We start from the raw sequence: 21,137 nt of genomic DNA on the forward strand, positions 1-21,137 counted from the left end.
GCTTGATTTTTATTAGCCCCATGTTATCATTTTATGAAGACGCAGGGGCTCAGTAAAATTAGTGTGCAAATAGAATGCCCATTTTGCATTTCTCTGTGGTCAGCAGAAATGCTAACTGCAGTTGAGTTGATACCAGGTCAGGGGAGACATCCATAAAGGTAGCGTTCACCGAGGGCCTTGGTAATGCTATTTATCATTTCTGGACTGCTGGGATAGATGGGGTCAGTGTTAGTGTTTTTTAAAAGGGCTTGGTGGCATTTCATTTTTTGTTTTGTTAAGTGAAAAAAACAATATAAATACAAAGGCAGTAGCTCAACTTCCACCAGCAAAAAGGGATGCAGCCAAACTCTCTTGTGTACATTGTAGGTGGAAATGCATTGGGCGTGGGATCTAACGTTTTTGCTAATCGATCCAGGAGGAGACAGGCTAGTGAGAGGGGTCCTAGGCAGGAAGCCAGGTGACCTTGGGTATGTCCCTTCCTTTTGTGAGCCTTAGTCCCTTCACGTATAAAATGGGGTTAATACTGTCCACAGAGGTATGATAAAGATTAAATAAGATAAGCCATGATCTATTCGAGTATTTTTAAATCGATAGCAAATTCCCAAGCAGCTATTCCACACTGGGTCCTGGGAATGGTGTTAAAAATAACCATGAAAATCACAGCTTCTCCCTGGAGGAGCTTGTATTCAGTCTAGAAAATATTCAGGTGTCTAACTCCTCTTTTAAACCATAAACAGAATCTCTCTCCCTTTGTTCCTAAAGGTGCCTAGCACAGAACTGAGCACAGGGTGAGTTCTCAGGAATGTATTTGGGGGGGGTGGAATGAATTTTGGCTCCATAGTGTTTCTCACTGCCTCTCAGACACCTAGTATTAGGGAAGCAGTGACCTCAGTATCAGTCCCCCCAATAGACCAAGCAAGTCCCAAGCCTTTAGAATCAGGCTTAATAAAGTTAATACTTTTTTTTTTTAATTTTAGTCTCAGACACTGGTGCATCGACTGTTGAGATCATAAACCACATTGAAAATAACCTGTCCCTAGCATTTTGGAAGTAAAAAGCCTGTTAATTATTTCTACCTCCCCTCTCCCTCCAGATTATCCTCCAACACAGATGGTATTATTCGTTAACCCAACTTCTCTCAATGTTGATTTCTGAATTTCCTTCCCATCATGGTTCTGTTCTGGGTCGGTCTGGCCTTGCTCTGCCTGGGACTTACTACCCTCCTGCCCCTTTCTTCTGGGAATGTCACTCTTGGCCACTGCTTTTGCCTAATAATCTCTTCACAATAGCTAAACTTTATTATACAAATGAGACTTACATCAAAACAGCAAGAGCTTGGGTTCTGATTTTGGATCATATTTTCCTACCTTTTTTTTTTTTTTTTAAAGATTTTATTTATTTATTTGACAGAGATAGAGACAGCCAGCGAGAGAGGGAACACAAGCAGGGGAGTGGGAGAGGAAGAAGCAGGCTCACAGCGGAGGAGCCTGATGTGGGGCTCGATCCCAGAACGCCAGGATCACGCCCTGAGCCGAAGGCAGACGCTTAACCACTGTACCACCCAGGCGCCCCTCCTACCTTTTGATGTGTCTAATGGTTTTTATTGGATGCTAGAGATTGTGAATTGTACATTGTTGAGTGTCTAGATTTTGTTGTCTTTCCTTAAAGAGAGTTTCACTTTATATGGCAGACGATTAAGTTTCTTTTGTCCAGCATGGTCCTTTCGTGATTTTAAAATTTTGTTAGAATGAGTCTAGAGTAGGTTAGCCCCACCACTAAGACATATTCTGGGTTCCCTGCTGAATGCCCTGAATGATCAGTGAGGACTGCCACCTTGGTGGTGAGAATTCAAATGTTTCTTAGCCCTGTGTGAGCCCCGATGGCCACGCAGTTCACAGCTCCCTGGTCATTTTCGGACAACACCGTGGAGATTCACCTCTGCATGCACATCTTGGGACCCCGCAAACGCTCTTGAGGACTCCTTGACGGATTTCTGGGATTCTTTTTCCACAGACCTCTGTCTTCTCTGAAATGTGCAGTTTCCCCCAACTACCACCTGCTTCAGGCTCTCTGAAGTTTAATCTCAGTGAGATTTCCATGGCCTGCTCAGGATACCCCTCTCCGCTCTTTGGTCTGGAATGGGCCTCCAGGCAAAGAGCTGGGGCAATCAGAGGGCACATTTCATTTGTGCCCCTTTTTCCATATACTAGTCTCGCACGGTCTCTTGTCTGAAAACAGTTGTTTTGTATGTTTGTCCAATTTTGAGTTGCTTAAGTTGAAAGAGAAATCTGGTCCCTGTTACTTCATCAAGGCCAAACAAGGACTTGAGTTCTAATCTCAGCTCGACCCACACCTATTAGCTGTGTGACTTTGGACAAATTATATAACCTCTCTGAGCATCAGTTTCTGCTTCTATAAAAGGAATATTAACTGTGCACATTTCTGTAGAACTGTAAGTAATATATAGAATGTGTCTGACACAAAAGGCACTAATTAAATGGCAGCTGCTACTATGACTAATAGAAACGGCTACTTTCTTTACTCCATTATTTACTGTTTACTGTGTACTAGGCAATGTGTAAGCTTGTTTCATCAGTAATACTCTCCCATGTAGAGATGAGCAATCGAAACTCAGAAAGCATACACGACTTGCCATCAGGGTCACCATCAGTGGTTCTGGGCTTTGGCTTCACTCCTATGACATCTTCAGATGATTGTAATATTAACATGATCGATTACACCAATAGGAATTGTCTTTTAATATTGGGTAGTCAGGGACGTAATTTAATTAGTCAGTAATGGCTGGGCCTTAATGATTCTAACCCATTGATTTAAGAAACAAATGTAAAGCACCCAGTGCCTTCCCTGCCCGCTCTCCCACATACCACCTCCCAGTCTCAGCTTTCCCTGCCCTCCTGAGCAACCTCCTTGTGTTTTCTCTTACAGACAACCTTCGGGAAGGGGCAGAGCAGAAGGTGGTCTTCATCACGGGAAGAGTCCACCCAGGGGAAACACCGTCGTCATTTGTGTGCCAAGGTGAGTTTCAAAACTTCATGGGCATCCTGTGCCCACCCCCCACATCCACCTGGGGCACCGTGAGGGCCTCTGGGGCCGTGTGGTCACATGCAGAGTCATTATCTCGGATGCGAATTTACTTCATTTCTGAAGAGGTTACACCTGGTCTCCATTAGTATTTCTTTCAGTAAATGTTGACTCACTGCACGTAGGGCTGAGTGGAGTTCTCTCATATGTGCAGTGAAGGATGAGCCATACAGAGACATCCACACTCCCGAGCCTGGTTTTTCTGGTCTCCGGTGGTTTGCAAAAGTAAGAGGTCTGGCCCCGGGCCAATGTGTATATTGGTAGGACGGCAGTAAAGTGGGAAATCAGGATTCGAAGCTATCTATTCACTCATTTATTCAGTCATTCACTTAAAGAACTGTAGAGATACCTACTATGAGCAAGGAAATGTGCTTTGTATCAGACAACCAGAGGTAGATAAGACATGCTTTTTCATCTCAACTATACCTCTTTATAATTGCATTTCCTCTTATTATTAAATATTTAGTCCACATGAAATATATATTTAGTCAAGAGTATATGTACATATACACATATATACATATGTACATGCAATTAGTGAGCGCTATAAGTATATTCAATAAGTAATATATAAATAATAATTTAATGAATGCCCAGCTTCAGAAGCAGAATATTATCTATTCCTTTTAAATCTTCTGTCCTCCCTTCTACCCTTCTCCTCCCGCAGATAGCTATGAGTTTGAATTTTGTCGTCTTTCTCATAGTTTTACTATACACATAAACATTCCTAAACAGTGTAGAGTTTCATTTCGCATGTTTTTGAGCGTTTTATAAAGTTAAAAAACCATATCGTTCTGTACACTGGCACTTGTTTTCACCAACACCCGTAGTGGTGAGTGTGGCTGTGGTTCACTTCTTTTCACCAGGTACTCTACCCCATGTCTGCCGGGTGCCTCAACTTACCTGTCTGTTCTCCTGGACAATTCAGTCGTTTACAGGGTTTTTTATCACAAGCAATGCTGATACAGACGTCCTTATGTAGGTTGCCCTGTGCCTGCGTGCAAATGCTTTCCCAGGGTGTATAACCGGGGAAGGCAATTGACAGGACACAGGATTCGTGCATCTTCAACTTTACTAGATAGCTCCAAGTTTCCTTCTGAGACCTTATACTGCCACCAGCAATGCATGAGAGTTCCTACTGTCCCACATTCTCAGCAACATGCTTGCGTTTTTACCTATCTACTGGGTAGATCGTGTATCAGATGTGTGATACTATCTATGTGCCAAGCCCTGTTCTAAGGACTTTACATATTTTATTTTATTTTTATTTTTTATTTTCATTAATGTAATTTATTTTAATTATATTAATTTTTCAATGTCATATCATTATGTAAGTTTGGAGAAGTTAAGTAATTTATCTCCTTTGAGTCTCAAAATGACCTTCAGGTCAAAGGGATATTAAAGAAAGCCCATAGAAATGATGTTGCTTGAGGGAGACAGTGGACTGCCGTGGAAGTATCTGGCCATTTGCCATCAGACAGTCTTGGGATCAAACATTGGCTCTGCCGCTTCCTAGCAGTGTGATTTCAGTTTCCTTCGATCTAAAATAAATGAGGATATCAATACCTATTTGCAAAGGCTGCTGCAAAGCTGGTGTAAGATGCCTGCAAACACACACGCAGTCCTGTGCAGGGCACTCAGCAGACACCCAGATGTCGCCCCCTTCCCCGCGGCACTCTGGCAGATGCTGCAGGTAACCTGCTTTGTAAACTCTAAGGCACTAAGCAAATAGATGAGTGTCTTTCCTATTCGTATCCATACGGTGCTGTGATTAGACAGGACTGCTGCCCCCCTTCTTTCAGACCAAGAGCCTGGGTTTCAGGGGCCGTGAGTGACTGCCCAAAGCTGAGCTGCTCGGAAGAGCCTGGTGTCTCAACTCCCTGCTGGAGTCACCCCAGCTTACTCCTTGGCCTTCTCACTTCCATCCTCTTTCCTCCCAGCACTGTCCTTGCAATAACCTCTCCCAGGTCCCTTCTGGTTTTACCAACCCCTCTACTTGCAGCCATCTGTCAGTTACTAAACTTGGCAGCAGACCTGTTCCCCCAGCTGATCAGATGCAACTATTTTGTCCTTGTTTGTAAAAAGACAGTAGCCTTACCGTCAAAACTTTCAGCTCTGGGAGCCCGAACTCCCAGGCCCACCTCCTCTGCGGGCAGCAGACAGAGGGCAGGGTCACCATCCCACATTACAGACAAGGCCTGAGACATAGAGAAGTTGAGTTCAGCTCAGGTGCTTTCTCTGTTGAGCCTGCTTTTCCAAAAAGGAATCTGGATGGTGCCTAGATAGACTCCATGCCATCCCACAGGCTTTCCATCAATCTTTATTCCTTGGCAGAGCCTTTAAATGCCTTCCCTATACCTTCTCAAGATAAACTCCAACTCCTTGCCATGGCGTTCACAACCCTCTTCCACCTGGCTCTTGCCAGGTTCCCTGGCCCAATCCTCATTATAGCCCTGCCCCACACAACTTAACCCTGAACGGATAACCTTCTTCCCACCACTGGGCCTTTGCATCTGCTGCTCCTCTGACCACTCCTTGCCACCTGGCAAACACCTCCTATCTCCCAACGTTCATTTCAAGCACCCCCTGCGGGCCACCGTCCCACGCCCTTCAGCCTCTGCTTTGCGCCTGCATTGTGGTTTCCCACTGGTCATCTTTATCACCCTGATTTGTTATATATTTGATTTATATTTGTTTCTTCCCTTTAAACCATGAGCTGTTCAAGGCCTAGGGCTGGATCTTCGAGAGTCATCTTCTACATCTGGAGAATGGGGATTATCTTGCTTCTCCCAAGGGGCTGTTGTGAGGCACAAATGGCCGCATTGGTTCTGGGATTCTAAATCTGGCTCAGAAAAAGGAGACTTATGGTCACACACCCAGTAAACAGCAAAAGGGGACTTTGAGTCTGGGTCTCCGAAGCCTGCACATTCTCTTTTGCCCCGCCCAGAGATGGGGAGCGCTAGAAGGCCAAGCTCGGTGCGCTCTGGGCACCCCAACAGTCGATGTGCATTTACAGATGAGAATGGGGAGACTCAGGGCAGTGAGGTAGCTTACCCAGGATCACACAGTGAATTCGTGACGGGTGTGGCCTGGGCCCCAGCTCTTCAGTCCTGGTCTTCCTCTTCCCTATCTCTGTAGCTGTCCCTAGAGACACGATTTGTCCTTTCTTGAGGCGGCCTGACACAGCATCATTCCCTGACTTTGCCAGTGAGAGACTGAGGCATGGCTTTCCCAAGGTCTCTCAGCCCCCTGGAGACAGGCCAGACCACAGCCCCACAGGGCTCCGCTAGATCCCTTCCCCAGCCCACCTTGTTCTGGGGAGGGCAGCAGGGTCCAAGGCCTGGAAGGACGGCTGAGATACCTTCAGCTCAGTTAATGCTTTTTCCACATTAACTGGCTCAGTGACCTTGAGCGGGGAACAGACATGCAGGGCCTGGTCCTCCCCATCTGGCTGGGAGCACGGTGCTCACAGCCGAGCTGCTGACGCACCTGGTGCTGGGAGCAGAGTGAAGTCGCGTCGTCACAGAGCTCTGGCGGGGCGGTGGTAAAAGTGCCAAGGCTTTGATTTCCTCAAGGCTCTGCTTGGCGGTTGGATGGCTGATTCTCAGTTACCCCTCGGCTGCCCCCAACTCCACTCATGGCCTCTGTGAGGCCAGACTGTCCTCGTTCTCCAGCCATGACATGAAAGGTCCAAGGAGCCCTGGAGCTGCCCTGTGGCAGAGGGTGTGTGAGCACGGTCTCTGGGGCTAGCCTGCCTGACATTGAATCCCAGCCCCTCCACGGAGGACAGTGTGACCTTGAGGACATGCCATAACCTCTCTGCACCTCAGTCCCTTTATCTTGAAAGGGCTATAACAATAGGAACCCTGCCTTATAGGGTCATTGTAAAGATTAGTGGGTTCGTAGCCATAAAACATTTAGGACAGGGTCTGGAACAGCACTGAAGAAGTGTTACTATGGGGCTCCTTGCACGCACCTGATGTGGTTCCTCCGACCCCCACAGGGCGCCCAAACCGAGGCGTGCAGCTTCTGTGCTGTGTGCCCCGGCCCACCGCCTTCCTTGCTGTTCTCCTGAGAGGGCCGTTAGCGGAGCCCTCCTCACTTCTGCACCAGGAAGACTGGATTGCCAGTCAGAGGCTTGGCCAGGACTAGACCTCAGGTGTCTGATTTCTGGTCGAGTGAATGTTCTTTCACTGACGCTTCCTGGGGTTGTTGGGACAACTGTCATCCAAAAGTGCCATTGGCAGAACACTTGTCCTCTATAGATCCTTCATAACTGAATCAATCAAACCAGTATTTATGCACGCCGGTGTGAGTGAGGCATGCCACCCTTTGGAGGGCAGCATGGGGAAGTGGGCAGAGCCAAGGCCTTGGACTTGGGCAGACCTGAGTGTGAGTCCTACCACCTCCACTTCCCGGCCTAGACCTTCAGCAAGTTCGCACCTCTCAGAGCCTCTGTTTCTTTACCTGCAGAATGGGGGCAGCAAATGGTCCTCAAGGGGCTGCTGGGAGGATTAAGTGAGCCTTGCTGCCTTGGGCCTAGCTGCGCACCAGGGCTTAGGCTGGAGCTGGAGCTGGCCTTCCCCCAGGGAGCTCACTCCTCAGAGTTACCCTAGGGAGATGAGGGGAGGAGAGAGGAGATACACACACACCTACACACACGCATACACACACCACGCACTCACAACCAGCAGGACCAAGCACAACCTAACGTTTCCTATGGTGAAGTGGTGACCTTTGCCCCTTCCCCCCTCACCTCCCCGCACTGTTTTCTTCCACCTCTATCCCTCACCTATTCTCCCTCTTCTTTCTCTATCCCTTACAGCCTCCCAGTATAAGTGTAACACCAGTCCCACTAAGGGGTGGTCATGGGCTTTTCACTTCCCCAAGCTTCTGTCTTTCCATCTGTGAAATGGGCAGGATTGGAGGTGGAAGGGTAAGAACCAAGACTGAACTTCAGGTTCTTCAGGGCCAGACTCCATGTGATTCCATAATTTGAAGTCCTTGGATTCAGCTCGGGGCAGACAAGGGCCTGATCAGGGGAAGGCCTAGAGTGGCTGCTGTCATGTGACCCGCACTCTGGGTCCCGCAGAGACCCCCAACGGTCTCATTTGAAGCCTGGGCTCCTCCCACTGCAACATATTGCCTCTTAGCAGAGGCAACAACAATAAACCTTACACAGAACTCTCTGGAGAGAAAATCCTGCAGGCATATATGCAAATCATCCTGCAAATCACATGCAAATAGACTCCTGACTCCTCCATATTGCCCTAACGGAAACGGAAACAGTACCACTTTGAAGCCAGTAGACTGGATCTGAATCCCATCTAGGCCCCTGTGAGACGTTCAGCAAATGATGTCACCACCCTGACTGTTTTTCTACCGGTACGTGGAGCCAGTAGAATTACAGGTCAACCCAGCTAAGGAACATACAGTGCATTCCATCTTTATCATGTCATTCATAGCTACTGAGGACGGTCCCTGTTCCCAGTGCTGAGCTACATGCTGGCAAGCTAGTGGCCAGGAGGTAGAACTGGCCTTGCTTCCTGGAGCTCCCTCTGGAGGGAAGACTTGAACAGCGGATGTAAGCCCCAATCCCCAAACCTCCGGGGCGCAGGAAACGTCACTTTTCCGACTTTTCTGTAACTGAACTTACTTTCCATTTTGAGGCCCCATTCTGCCAGGGACCAGAAACTTAATCTCCATCATTTGGGGATCAGCTTTCCCCAGGATTGTGTAATTTCAGAGAAGAGTGGTGATGCTTTTGGGGATGGTAGACAAATAATGTCGTTATCAGTATCACCATCTAGCCACACTGCTTCCCCTGCACCTGCTGCATCCTCTCAACTTTCTGGGCCTTGGTCATTGCAGGTCAGCACCATGGCAGACCCTTGCTCCTGACCGCAAGACTCTTTATGTTCGCTGGCTCTCTGCTAGGTCTGCCCCCAACCTCCACGCTGTCCACCTTCAGGGCACCAAGCCCTCTGCTTTTTCTTCTTCCCAAACCACATTCCACGCTGCAGTGGGGGTGCCCAGGTCTGCCCCTGTACTTGGCAGTGGTCTCCTGTGCCCTTCATATCCTTCTGCTGGACTGACAAGTCCCCGATTACCTCTTTCCTTTCTCTCTCAACATCCTCTTGTCCCCACACCTTCAGCCAAACCCAATGGGAGCAAAGATTCAGACAACACACATGCCTATTTCCTATGTGCCAGACACTTTGCTTCTACAGGGTCTGGAACAGCACTCACTGTTGTGAGATCCTCACAACAACCCCCACGGTAATTTTCTTCTTTCCTTTTTAAGTGATGCAGAACTGAGCACCTGAGAGGTTAGGCCACACGGCTGTTCAAACCCAGATAGTCTAGTTTCAGAGTCTGTGCCTTTAATCATGAAGCTTTGTCCTTGAATTGAAGAGTCTTCGTTAGCAGACAGGACTTCTCCTGCCTCACCTTCCAGCCTTTGTGCAGAACCCCCCTGCCCGGAACACCTTCTTCTGGCACCCCTTCATCTGGCCCACTCCACTCATCCTTTACATCTGCATTCTCCACAGCCCCTTCCCAGGCCCCCTGGGTTCTCAGGGCTCCCGGGGCTGTCCCCACCTGAGCCTCTGCCTGTCACTACAGCGGGAGTTGCTTTCCTACCGTGCACACTCTAGGGCAGGACCCGCTTCTGTATCTTCTAATGCCAGGCATATGGTGCCGACCTGGCCCTGTGAATATTCATAGAATGAGTGATTTTCAGTTCAGCTAACCCTATACTCTGTCAAGGTCAAATGAATGCCTGGGACCAGTATACCAATGGGCATTTATTAGGTACCTGCTATGTACCCTGCCCTGAATCAAGAACTCTGGGAGAAATAACCATGAATAGTTGGGGTTGCCTGGCGACGTTCATCATGACCAGGCTGAGGTCAGCCCAGGGCAGTGATCTCTGCGACCCGGCTATAATATCTGGTCATCTACCACTTTTCCTTTCTCTCCCCCAGCCTCTCAAGCCTCCAGTCTTCCCATCGTCCTGCTTTCTTCCACCTTCCTGATTAAATCAGTTCAAAAGAAAGGACCCAGCAAACTACCAGAGGAACAGAGACTGATCTAAGGAGGTTGATTGTGTCTCCCTGCAGGAGGGAGATTATTCTCCTCACTTCTTAGATGAGGATCCTTCTACTCTGGGGGAGAGGAATAAAAAGATGGAATCCCAGGGGCACCTGGGTGGCACAGCGGTTAAGCGGTTAAGTGTCTGCCTTCAGCTCAAGGTGTGATCCCGGCATTGTGGGATCAAGCCTCACATCAGGCTTCTCTACTGAGAACATGCTTCTTCCTCTCCCACTCCCCCTGCTTGTGTTCCCTCTCTCGCTGGCTGTCTCTCTGTCGAATAAATAAATAAAATCTTAAAAAAAAAAAAAAAGATGGAATCCCAGACTGCCAGTGTGGAATATGTCCTTGGGAATTACCTATTTCTTTCTCTTAACCTTAAAGATGAGAGTAGGCTGGAGTCTTTCTAAAGCTCACCCAGTAACTGAGCCACAACTAGAACCCAAGTTCTTGGATGGCTGGTTTGTTGGCTTCTTTAATTCACCATCCTTGTTCCCAAGTCTTGTAACTAACAAACCTCACAGACCAGGACCCCCAGTTCCAAATTCCGATCTGCTTTTTTCTACCCTCGTTGCCTCTCAACCTTCAATCTCAGTGAGTTTATTAAAGCAATCGCCATTTCCAGGTGCTGTGTCAGGCAGTTCAAGTACAGGTGTTCTAATGCAGTCACATGGCAGTCTTCCAGATTGGGGATTATTATTCCTGTCTCAAGATGAGGAAACTGGGCAGGGAAAGCTAGTAGCTTCTCTGGCTAATAACCAGTTAGGGTCCAAATGCAGGTGCCAAGTCCTTCTGCTTCCTCAGTCCATGCGATGCTTTTGGCCTGTGGCCAGGGGTGGCACTTCCTCTCCACTCTTACTTTCTCCACATTTCTCCTCATATTCCTCTCCACTTGCCAGCCCCCACCCCACAAAAGCAAAGGCCCTCCTCCTAATTTCCTGATTGAGGGGAATGATTCCTGTTGAACCGTATCTGACCTCCAGCCAAGAGATGAGTCTAAAACCGCTCCTCTCCTTGCCCCACACTCACTGTGGGAAAGCGAGCTCTGGATGGCTGCAGCTTCTGGCCTGGCTTTGTCTTCTCTCATCCTTTTATTAGCTGCCTAATTGGCAGCCCAATTAATCTGCTCATCTGTGAAGGAGGATGGATCACAATGAGCTAGTCCATTTCCAGAAGCCATTCTCTACCATTCTCTGAGGCAGCATGGCCAGGCCCTGAGCGCAGGCTGGCTCCTTGATGGAGGGCTGCCCCGGGAGCTGGGGTCAATTAGTGGACAGATTAAGCAATTATTAGCCCCTAACAAGGGCACCTGGCATCATTACCCTGCCTGTTTACTGGCAAACTGCTGCTTTAATATGAAGACCAACAAATAAATTGGGGCATCTGGTCTACTGCCGCGTTGGTCGAGAAGTAAATGATGTCCACTGGCTTTCGGCTGCCGGCGGGTCCTGAGCTCTGGCCTAATGAAAAGCCCGAGATGTCCCACACTGGTCACAGCAGCTTTGGGATGTGCTGCGGAGCCATTTATCATTCCCGGAGCTAAGTGCCTGACGCTGGCACATGGATTGTTCTTAGTTACCCTGCTGCTTCCTCCTGTCTGTCAAAACATGCTCATCTTTCGGGGCCCAGCTCAAAGCTTCTTTCTCCTTGATGCCTTTCCTTCTCTCTCCAGCAGGAAAGGAGTTCCCTTCTACACTCCGGGAGGGTTGTGCACCCTCCTACCGCTTTCCAGCATTACAGTTATTTCATGGAATGCCAGAGCTCCATTTTGCCTACTTTTTCCCAGGTCTCTGAAGAAGGAGTAGAAATGTGGAGAAGGGAAGGGAAGGGTGAGGACTCGGGTAGTTTGTTTCCTCACCCCCTCTCCTGTCAAGCTAGGCAGGCTATCACCAAAAGAGAATCAACGAGGGCAGTAACAGGCTCAGATCTGCACTTGAGGAAGATCCCTTTGGCTGCACTGGTGAGGGCACGTTCCAGAAGTGGTCACAGTCGTTCAGGCCAGATGTGGTGGTGGCCTAGAATAGATGAGCAGCAGAGAGATGGAGATACAGGGCAGATCTGCTAGATTCAAGGAAGAGACGTGGGGACTGCCTGATTGTGGGAGGAGAGTCATGGAGAATTCACCTTTTCTAAATTGGTGACCCGGAGGCAAGTGTTGGTGCCAGAGAGAAGGCGTAAGAACAGCCAGCCCCGGAGTCTGTGAATAGTGGGTCCTCAAAGTGAGGAAGGGGGCAGAGGTGGGACGTTGAAGAAACCTCCCTCTCCTCATGTGACTTGAACCAAATTCCTCCTCCTCTCTGCCTTCTGGTGTAACCACAGCAATAGGAGGGTTTAATCCCTGAGTCCCTGACCCCGTAATCGTCCAATCCAATGTCAACACTTAGACATTAGAGAGCCGTTCTTAATTCATTGTTTGGAGTTATCCTGCCTCTCCCCCATCTCTGTCTGTCAAATCTGGGCCCTCCAAGGCACAGCTCAAGTGCTCTTTTCTTAGACGCCCGCACAGTGCTCTGCAGCAGGGCACATGCTCTTCCATCTGCCCGTGGGCTTCAGCATTATGTCTTGAACTGTCTCTTAGAAACAGAGATACAGTTGTAAAATTCACCAGGCAACACCTAACCCATAGCCAGATACCCACAGCCATTGACAACATAGGCCAAAAATCACCTTTGGAGATCTTACTGCTTCCAAGCTGAGGAAAATGTGCTCCCTCCTTCTTGAAACACTTTGAAGTTAACCCAGATTCTTCTCTTTCCCTAGGGATCATTGACTTCCTCATAAGCCAGCACCCTATTGCCCGTGTCCTACGGGAACACCTGGTCTTCAAGATTGCACCAATGCTCAACCCTGACGGAGTCTACCTGGGCAATTACAGGTGAGGGGCAGGGGAAGAATGCTTGGGAGCTGGTCATCATGGGATGGTGGGATGGAAGCAAGGAGAAAAAGGGGATATGTTTTTGAGAAAGAATTTTCATATTACCCATGAGTTCATTAGAGGACGGTTCACCCTGGTTTTTGAGAATGTGGCTAATGAGCCTTGGATGTTTCATGCACAGCCACCTGGGGTAACTTCCTGGGATTTTCTGGTCAGCTTGCTGGGCCAGGAATCAGGAGAGCGAGAACCAGTTTTGGCTAGAACTGTGTAACCTTGGGGAATTCACTTTCCAGTCTGATGCTCAGTTTCTCTTGTATAATGAAGGCAATGAGCACATCCCTGACAAGGCACTGGTGAGAATCAAAAGAAATGGTGGAGACAAATGTGCTTTGCAGAATATCGTATGGGGGTGATAGCAATGACTATTCTGATTCTGTGTTTCTTCTTGGAGATCATTAATGAAGGAGAGTGGCATCTCAGGTCATCTGAACAGCATTTCTCACGGATGTGGGCATACAGTCTTGCCTTACACGCACTCGTGCGCTCAGAACTTGAACTCTCTTTCTCCTGGCTGAGCACCATAATTTATAGCCTAAAATTTCACTGCCCAGTGGATCACCTGCCAACAGAATGCTGGATCCTCTGAGATAGCGTGATTACTCTTACTTGACAGTTGAGGCAACAGACCTGCCCAGAGTCACACAGCCAGCGAGATACTGACTAGTTATCGAATTTCACTGTGCACATTACACATCGTTAGAGCGGATTAGTCCCACAACTTGCAAAGTAACATTCGGCCTTGCAGCTTTTGCATGAGAGGCTCTGTCTGACCTGGTGCCTATCTGTCCACCATTCTGCCTCCCCTCCTACCCTCCACGCTTCGGACTCTTGCTCTAGGCACTCTAAGCAAAGCCTAGTTCCCTAGACATGTCCTGTTGGTCCCTGATTCCTTACCTTCCTCCGTCCGGAAGCTGTTATCCCTTCCTTGTCGTACTAACCCTTGTTCACACCACAGCTCGTGTCTCTTCTTCTGGAAAACATTCCCCAAACCCCCAAACAGAATTAGTTACTTCCTCCTCTAAGCGCCCACAGGCCTGGTTATTGAACAAGACTTATCCCATTGCGTGGACCCCACTAGCCTTCAAGCCAGCAGAGAGCAGGGACTGAGCCTTCGTGGTTCCTTGTGTCCATGGTGCCTGGCAGCAGGGATCAGCCCACAGTAGATGCTCAAAAACTGTTTGATGAACGTGAGTGAAGGAGAGGGATGACTTTATTGATAAAGAAACTGAGGCCTACACATGAGATAGGATTTATCCAAGGTCAGTGGCACAGCTCAGATCAGAACCCAGATTTTTCAATACCCAGTCAGGTCCGTTTTAAACGGAGTTGGTTTGCCGCTTTCCAAAAGCACGGCAACTGGGTCCAGAAGGGCTTCTCAATACCTCTGGGTATAAGTTAGAGGGAGCCCATGGGACACATGATGCCTTAATTAAAGACAGTTTTGCTTCCTCTCTTAATTGGCTCAAGCAATGGGTCATTAGCACCAGCAGGTTTTACGGCTAGCTGCAGGCCCGAGAGCAATGCCTTTCCACCTTCCCTAGACAGAACGCACTGTTAGCGGTAATGGTGGTGGAAAGACCATTTGATTTATGTTAACATTTCTGTTTAATTACAAGAGCGGCAGTGGTCAGAAGGAGGTCAATACTGTCCACTCTACACACTTATTTATGTCATCATCTGCCGTCCAGGGATGGCAAGTTGGAAAGAGGTCTGTGACCTTGACCATAATGTCTCCCCTCTCTGGGCTTCCGATAGCCACGGGGGTGATGATGGCGAACTAGACGCCTTCTATATGTCTTCAAGCTCCAGATTTTCTGATTTGGGGATTTCAGGGTAAAAGAGCTCCAACCCTCAGAAATGGTTCTCTATTGAAGTTTAAACGCCCGACATTTTCCTAGTGAGAATATGTGTTTCTTGTTTTAAGAGCTGGAGCAAATCTCTAACCACAGGCATTAATCCTGTTGCTAAAACAGCTCTGAGTTGCAACAAAGAGCCTATCAATCATGAGAATTCACTACTAAAGATTTGGAGAAGGTGAAAATAATAATAGAGACTCGGGATTGAGAGCTTCAAGGTGCCTGAGGGGTGCTCCAGGCCAGCCCTCTCTGACGACAGCAGTGTGTCCCGCTGCCTGGGGGGACTTGCCTAGGCATTATAGGGGAGAAAGGAGTTTGGAGTTTGAGTGAGTCTGAGAAACACAGAGTGAAGCAAAATTGAATGTGTTCTTTTACAATCAGATCTTTCAGTTCTAAATATGCTAACCAATAGGAATCTCAGGAGGGGAATATAGTACCTGGTGTTTCCCAAAGATGAGTCAAGGAACCCTTTTCCTATACAGCTTGCTTCCCCCTCCATCGTTCACACCCCCCCCCCAGCCCCCAGCGGTATTACAGTTTATTAAACTCATTTTGGGAATTGCCATTCTGGGAGTTCTGCTTGCCTGCCCAGTGCCATGTCGAGCCCTCATACTCTTATCTCCTTTAATCCTCACACAAGTTTGAGAAGGAGGGTGTTCGCTGAGATGTCTCTGCTTGCAAATAATGAAAATCTACTCAAATTAGCTTGAGCACCGAAGGAAAGGTGGGAGGCAGGGAGGGAGGAGTAAAGGAAGCAAGGAAGGGAGTTGGGGAGGGAGGGAAGGATACTTGTCAGAATTCTAGGGCGGTAAACAGCACCGGACCTCGGAGGAACTCATCACATTGCTGGGAACAGGTTGGAACACAGACCGCCGGGTCGCCACCTCCCTCCTGCTCTCTTTCCCTCCCAGCTTCCCCCCAGGATGTGCCCTCTCTCAAGCCTCAGGGAAGTGAAACAATCTGCCTTGGGTCCTGTGGCCTGTGAGGAGCAGGCAGGGGAGCAGGTCTGCCCCAGACACGCCAGACCCCGTGTGAAGAATGAGACGCAGGCCTGCCCTCCTGGCGGGTGTCCTGCTGCTCCCCCTTCTCCTCTTCTACATTAAAGAGACATGTAAGCCAATCAAGGAAGGAAAGGCAGATTTCCCAGGTTTAATCACGCAGAACTTACATTTAATAAGACAGGTACCTATACTCTGGCATTTATAGCAGAATAGCCTTTCGGTGCAGCCGATGGCAGCAGCAGGACAGCTACTGCCCTTCACTGGGAGGCACGGCGCTGCTAACCGCTACCGGCTCGGAGCCTGGACCGTGGCCTCCGGGCGGGCTTCCAGCGACTCCGGCACACTGCCCGGAGCTCCGCAGCCGTTAGAGCACGTCAGGACGGACAGCAATGCTGCCGTGGCGTGCGGTACTGACCCCGGGCAGCTGGTCGCTCTGTCTCACTCGCTCCACCCCGACCACGCGGGCCTGTTTTTCAGCCGCATCCGAGGCTTCGTGCCCACTCACAGGACGGCCTCCCGGGCCTCGGCCATTCATAGCCCTTGCAGCCCGTGGTCATCGTGCGCGATCATGCGACTTTAAGGACCACCTGCATCTCTAGACAGCAGACCCCATGCAGTCAGGACTTGTCCACCTCCGTCCCCGAAGCCTGGCAGAGCACCCAACACGGAACGGGCCTTCGATACGTGTTCTCTGGGGGACGAATAAACTCAGCCGCAGCGCTCTGTCCCAGGGCCGGGGGCGGAGTTACGCCTCCAACGCGGAGGAGCACCGACCTGATGCCTCACCTTCCAACCCTTTACCTGCACGCTTGTCTTGCCCTTACGCTGGTGTGGCGTGAATACCACGGTGGGTGGCGGTTGTGATTCAGCACACTCTGGGTTTGCGGCCACACGTTGTTACTGTACGGGACATTATACTCTTAAGGATATTTAAAAACCACAATTGATCTTTACAACAACTCTTCGAGAAAGGAAAGTCAGTTTTTATTACATCCATTTGAGCCAAGGGGAAACTGAGGCTGTGAAGGTGAAGAGCCAGGCTCAAAGTCACATGGTGTATACAGGGACTCTCCGCATCCCCAGACGTGGCCTTTGCCTTACAAGCTGGAGGTGGAAGCGGAGAAGTGGCGCTCTAACGTTCCCCACCCTCCTGAGCCTTCTCGTCCTTGGGCGAGACACTCCTCGACCCTGGCCTCAGTCTCCTTCCTCCCCTCTTGGAAGAAGAGAATGAGGTGGAAGGCATCTTCTGTCATCCAGTAGTAGTACCGGGGAGAGGCTCTGTCAAAAACGGTACGGTTACACCGTGCATGAACTCGCCGACGTCATACCATGTGAAATAAGCCAGTCACAAAAAGACAACTACTGCACAAGTCCACTTACACGAAGTACTTAGAGTCGTCAAAATCACAGAGACAGAAAGTGGAATGGTGGTTACCAAGGGCTAGAGGGAAGGGGGAATGGGGAGTCAGGGTTTGATGGGTACAGAGTTTCAGGCTGACAAGGCAACAGTTTTGGAGATGGATAGTGGTGATAAACGGCATTAGGAGTGTACTTAATACCACTGAACAGCACACTTAGAAATGATTAAGGTGGTAAATTGTATGTTATGTGTATTTTACCACAATAAAAAAATAAGAACGGTACCACTAGTGATGCCATGTGAGCATCGTCGGAGGGTTCTGGGGGATCTGAGGCCTAGAGGTCTTGAGGGATGAATCCTGTCACTTCAGGTATCACAGAGCCAAGAAGCTGCAAGGCAGCCCCCAGTCGGAAGGCCACTGCGGGGCGGGGGTGATGGGCTGAGTGGGTCTACAGCCATCCAGTGGGTGGGCTGGCAGTTCCCAACATCCTGCATCAGACGTGGCTGCCCACACACGCTGTCTCTGCCACCTCGCCCCATCACTCCCTCCACAGAGCAGAGCCCCACCCCCCCACCCCCACTGCGACTGATTCCTTCTGAGCATGTGTAATGCACGAGTTGCCTTGCATTTGAAAAACAGACTCTCCATCTCCATATGACAGTATGAAGCTCTGTGTCGGGTTTGCATTTCTTAATTAGGTGCTTGTCGTTGTGTATTCCATAGAGCCACGTATAAGTAAACAGTCATAGACCTTTGAATAAATTTATTGGTTTTATTTATGTTTCTGGGCATAAAAATCTATAATTACCAGGTACAGCCTCAGTATAACTGGTATTTAATGACAATTACTTTTTGTTACCATAGAAATGAGTCCAAAGTAGTTACCCATAATTTCTCATTTCCCAAACCTCACACATGCAGAATTGCGATATTACCATAGTAATTGCCTATTAGTCATCATAAAATACGCAGTTACCCAAAAGATAGCAGGATGCTGTGAAATTTCTCATCTTCAGAAAACCTCAGTGCTTCTTGGGAGCGTGGAGGTGGGGAGAGCCACAGACCCCGCGGGGTGGTGCAGAAATGATTCAGCTTTACAGCCCGGCACCGCAGCCCCCGCCGTGGAAATGCACGGCCCTCCCGTCGGCGGACCCGCACCACGTCGCATCTCCTGGCCCCGGTGATCCTCGCGTAGGCAAGGAGGCTCTGGTGCGGTACAGCCAATTTAACAAAGGTTTACTGAGGGCCTGCCGAGCGTCAGGCCCTGCGCTGGGCCTCGCGGAAGCAGACGGAAATCAGAGGCAGCCTTTGCCAATAAGAAGCCCAGTGTTTGTATTAGAGGGGTGCATGTATGATGCCACAGAGGCCTAGCTAATCACGCTGATGTCTAAGTGCCGACTAACCATGCATTAGACAGAGCATCTCATTCAACGCTCGCAGCAGCCCTGGGATGCAAGCGGTGGTAGAGCCCATCTTTCTCACACTAAACATTTTTATGTCACAAAACCGAATACACTGGAACTAAAGAACACAGGAGGAAAATATTTAATCGGTACATGAGGAACTACTGAAATCCGTAAGAAAATCTTGAATAACTTTTTAGAAAACTAAAGGACAGCTAAAGTTAATTCACGAGGAGATTTTTAAAAAGTGGTCAAAAACTAGAGGAGAAAGAATTTTACGCGATTGTATTGAGTGTAGTTGATATAATATTATATCAGTTTCCCGTGGACAACACAGTGATTCGACAATTCTGTACCTTACTCAGCGCTCGGTGTCAGTGTAGTCACCGTCTGTCCACATACGTTATTACAAATCATTAACTCTATGCCCGATGCTGTACTTTTCATCTCCAGGATTTATTTATTTTAGAACTGGAAGTTTGCTCCCGTCAATCCCCTCACCTATTTTGCCCATCCCCTACCCCGCGACCACCAATTTGCGCTCTGTATTGATGACTCTATTTCGACAGCTCCGTTCTAAATACAGAAGGAAGTCGAGGCACAGAGGCAGAGGAACTTGCCACGGGCCTCCCGTCAGGAAGGGTCAGAGCAGGTTTGTGAATCCAGGCAGGCCGACCCTGGCCTCCTACAGAATTCACCTGCTGCTGCATGGTGTCCTGAAATCAGGCAGTGCCTCCCTCTGACTGGCACTGATGAGGGAGGGTTCTTGAAGGATGGAAGATATATCGGAATTCACCAGACAAGACAGTAAAAAAGAGATGGGCACAGCAAAACATCATTCAGCACTGCAGAGGCTGGTACCAGGCAAGGTATTTTCAACGCACACACACGCACACACACATGCACACACAGGCCTCATAACTGGCTGACCTTGCCCACCTCAGCAACCAAAAGGAGGAAACATTTTCAACTTTCCAAAATGGAATAGAACATACAATTAGCTACGTGAAATATAAAATGCATGTCAATAGTCTATTTGTTCTTTAAAGGCATAAAAACTGTGTACTTTTCATCACGCTTGAAATGGAAACCAAGGCCCATCGCAAGGGTCACCTCACCAAGAGGTCTGCCAGCCCCTTCTCACCGTGCCTCCTTCCCCACCCCGGCCACACTCCCCACCCTCGGTGCCTCTGTCACAGCACCGTCAGCCTCGGAGTGGGATGGGAGCTGAGACCTCCAGTGCAGTGCCCCACCCAGGGCTGGGATCCCCTCAGTAGTGTCCCTGAGTGATAGCCGGACCCCCCTCTTGTCCACCCCCAGTCCTGGGTGGTTCCCTCCCTTCTAAAGCGTCACCGAGCTACCAGCTTGGACTGGTAGAGAGGATTGGGATCAGGCTAAATCTGCCAGTCCATCCCTTCCATTTCCCCCTAAAGGATTATTCTGTTTTAGTCTATCTTTTACATGGTAACCCTTTAGCCATCTGAAGATCGTGTGTCCCCACCCTTCCCCACTCTCCACTCCAAGTGTGCCAGCTCCTCTTCTCCAGACTGGACACCTTCCAGAGCCTTGTACCTCTTCACATGCCGTCTGAAATGCAGTCCCCTCCCCGTCCTTCCTGCTGGTCTCTGAACACATTTGTCAGATGTTTGTCATTGTCTGTCTTTGAGGCCTAGTGTCCAGGGCTGAACAGTTATGATAACGATGATGACGATGGTGGCGGTGAACAGCCCACATCTATGGAACCTCCAGGGCTGCCACCATTCCTTGTTCCATTTAGTGCTCAGGACAACTCTACCATTACTCTCATTTTACAGATGAGGAAACTGAGGCATAGATAGATGAGGAGGGTCCCTAAAGGTCCTAGAGCTAGCTAGTGGAGCAGGAGTAGGAAGGGACCATCACAGGCCTAATTCTGGGGACTACTTCTGATGCAGGCTGCATGCACATCGCTCCCCGACATTCTGGGGGCGTACCTCTCCTGATGCAGCCTGCACGCACGTTGCTTCCTGACATTGAGCTCTCCTCAACCTACATCTCTCTACTCGCATTTCTGCTAAGTCACAACTCCCCTGGCTTTTCCTAGAGCCTTACAAGAAGCCTTTGGCCTATAGACGGGGTAGGAATCACTCTCTCTCTTTGAACAAAGAAGAAACCAAGCCACAGAGAGGCTCAGAAACTTGCTCAAGGTCACACAGTGAGTGAGCCACATAGTTAGTCAAGATGAAGTACAAGCGACAGCACGGGCCAGACAGAGCCTCACCTCCCAGAAACACTCTCCTGCCTTATGTAACCTGAGCAATGTTTCTAAGGAGGCTGAAAGGACGCTGGGGCTGGCAGTGTAATCAGGTGTCTAACCCACAAGTGCACACCGCCAAAACCAATTATTC

At 49.1% G+C, this 21,137-nt stretch overlaps 1 protein-coding gene across 1 annotated transcript in view; it reads left to right on the forward strand.

Annotated features, from left to right (window-relative positions):
* Nucleotides 1–21,137, forward strand: part of LOC113254695 (AGBL carboxypeptidase 4) — a 180,037-nt gene that overhangs the window by 54,042 nt on the left and 104,858 nt on the right. Inside the window, exons 3-4 of the mRNA XM_057310255.1 lie at nt 2,947–3,036; nt 12,955–13,069. Coding sequence (XP_057166238.1) covers nt 2,947–3,036; nt 12,955–13,069 — 205 coding nt within the window. The remainder of the gene's footprint in view (nt 1–2,946; nt 3,037–12,954; nt 13,070–21,137) is intronic.

Source organism: Ursus arctos, unplaced genomic scaffold, assembly GCF_023065955.2.
Source record: "Ursus arctos isolate Adak ecotype North America unplaced genomic scaffold, UrsArc2.0 scaffold_12, whole genome shotgun sequence".
Taxonomy (NCBI): domain Eukaryota; kingdom Metazoa; phylum Chordata; class Mammalia; order Carnivora; family Ursidae; genus Ursus; species Ursus arctos.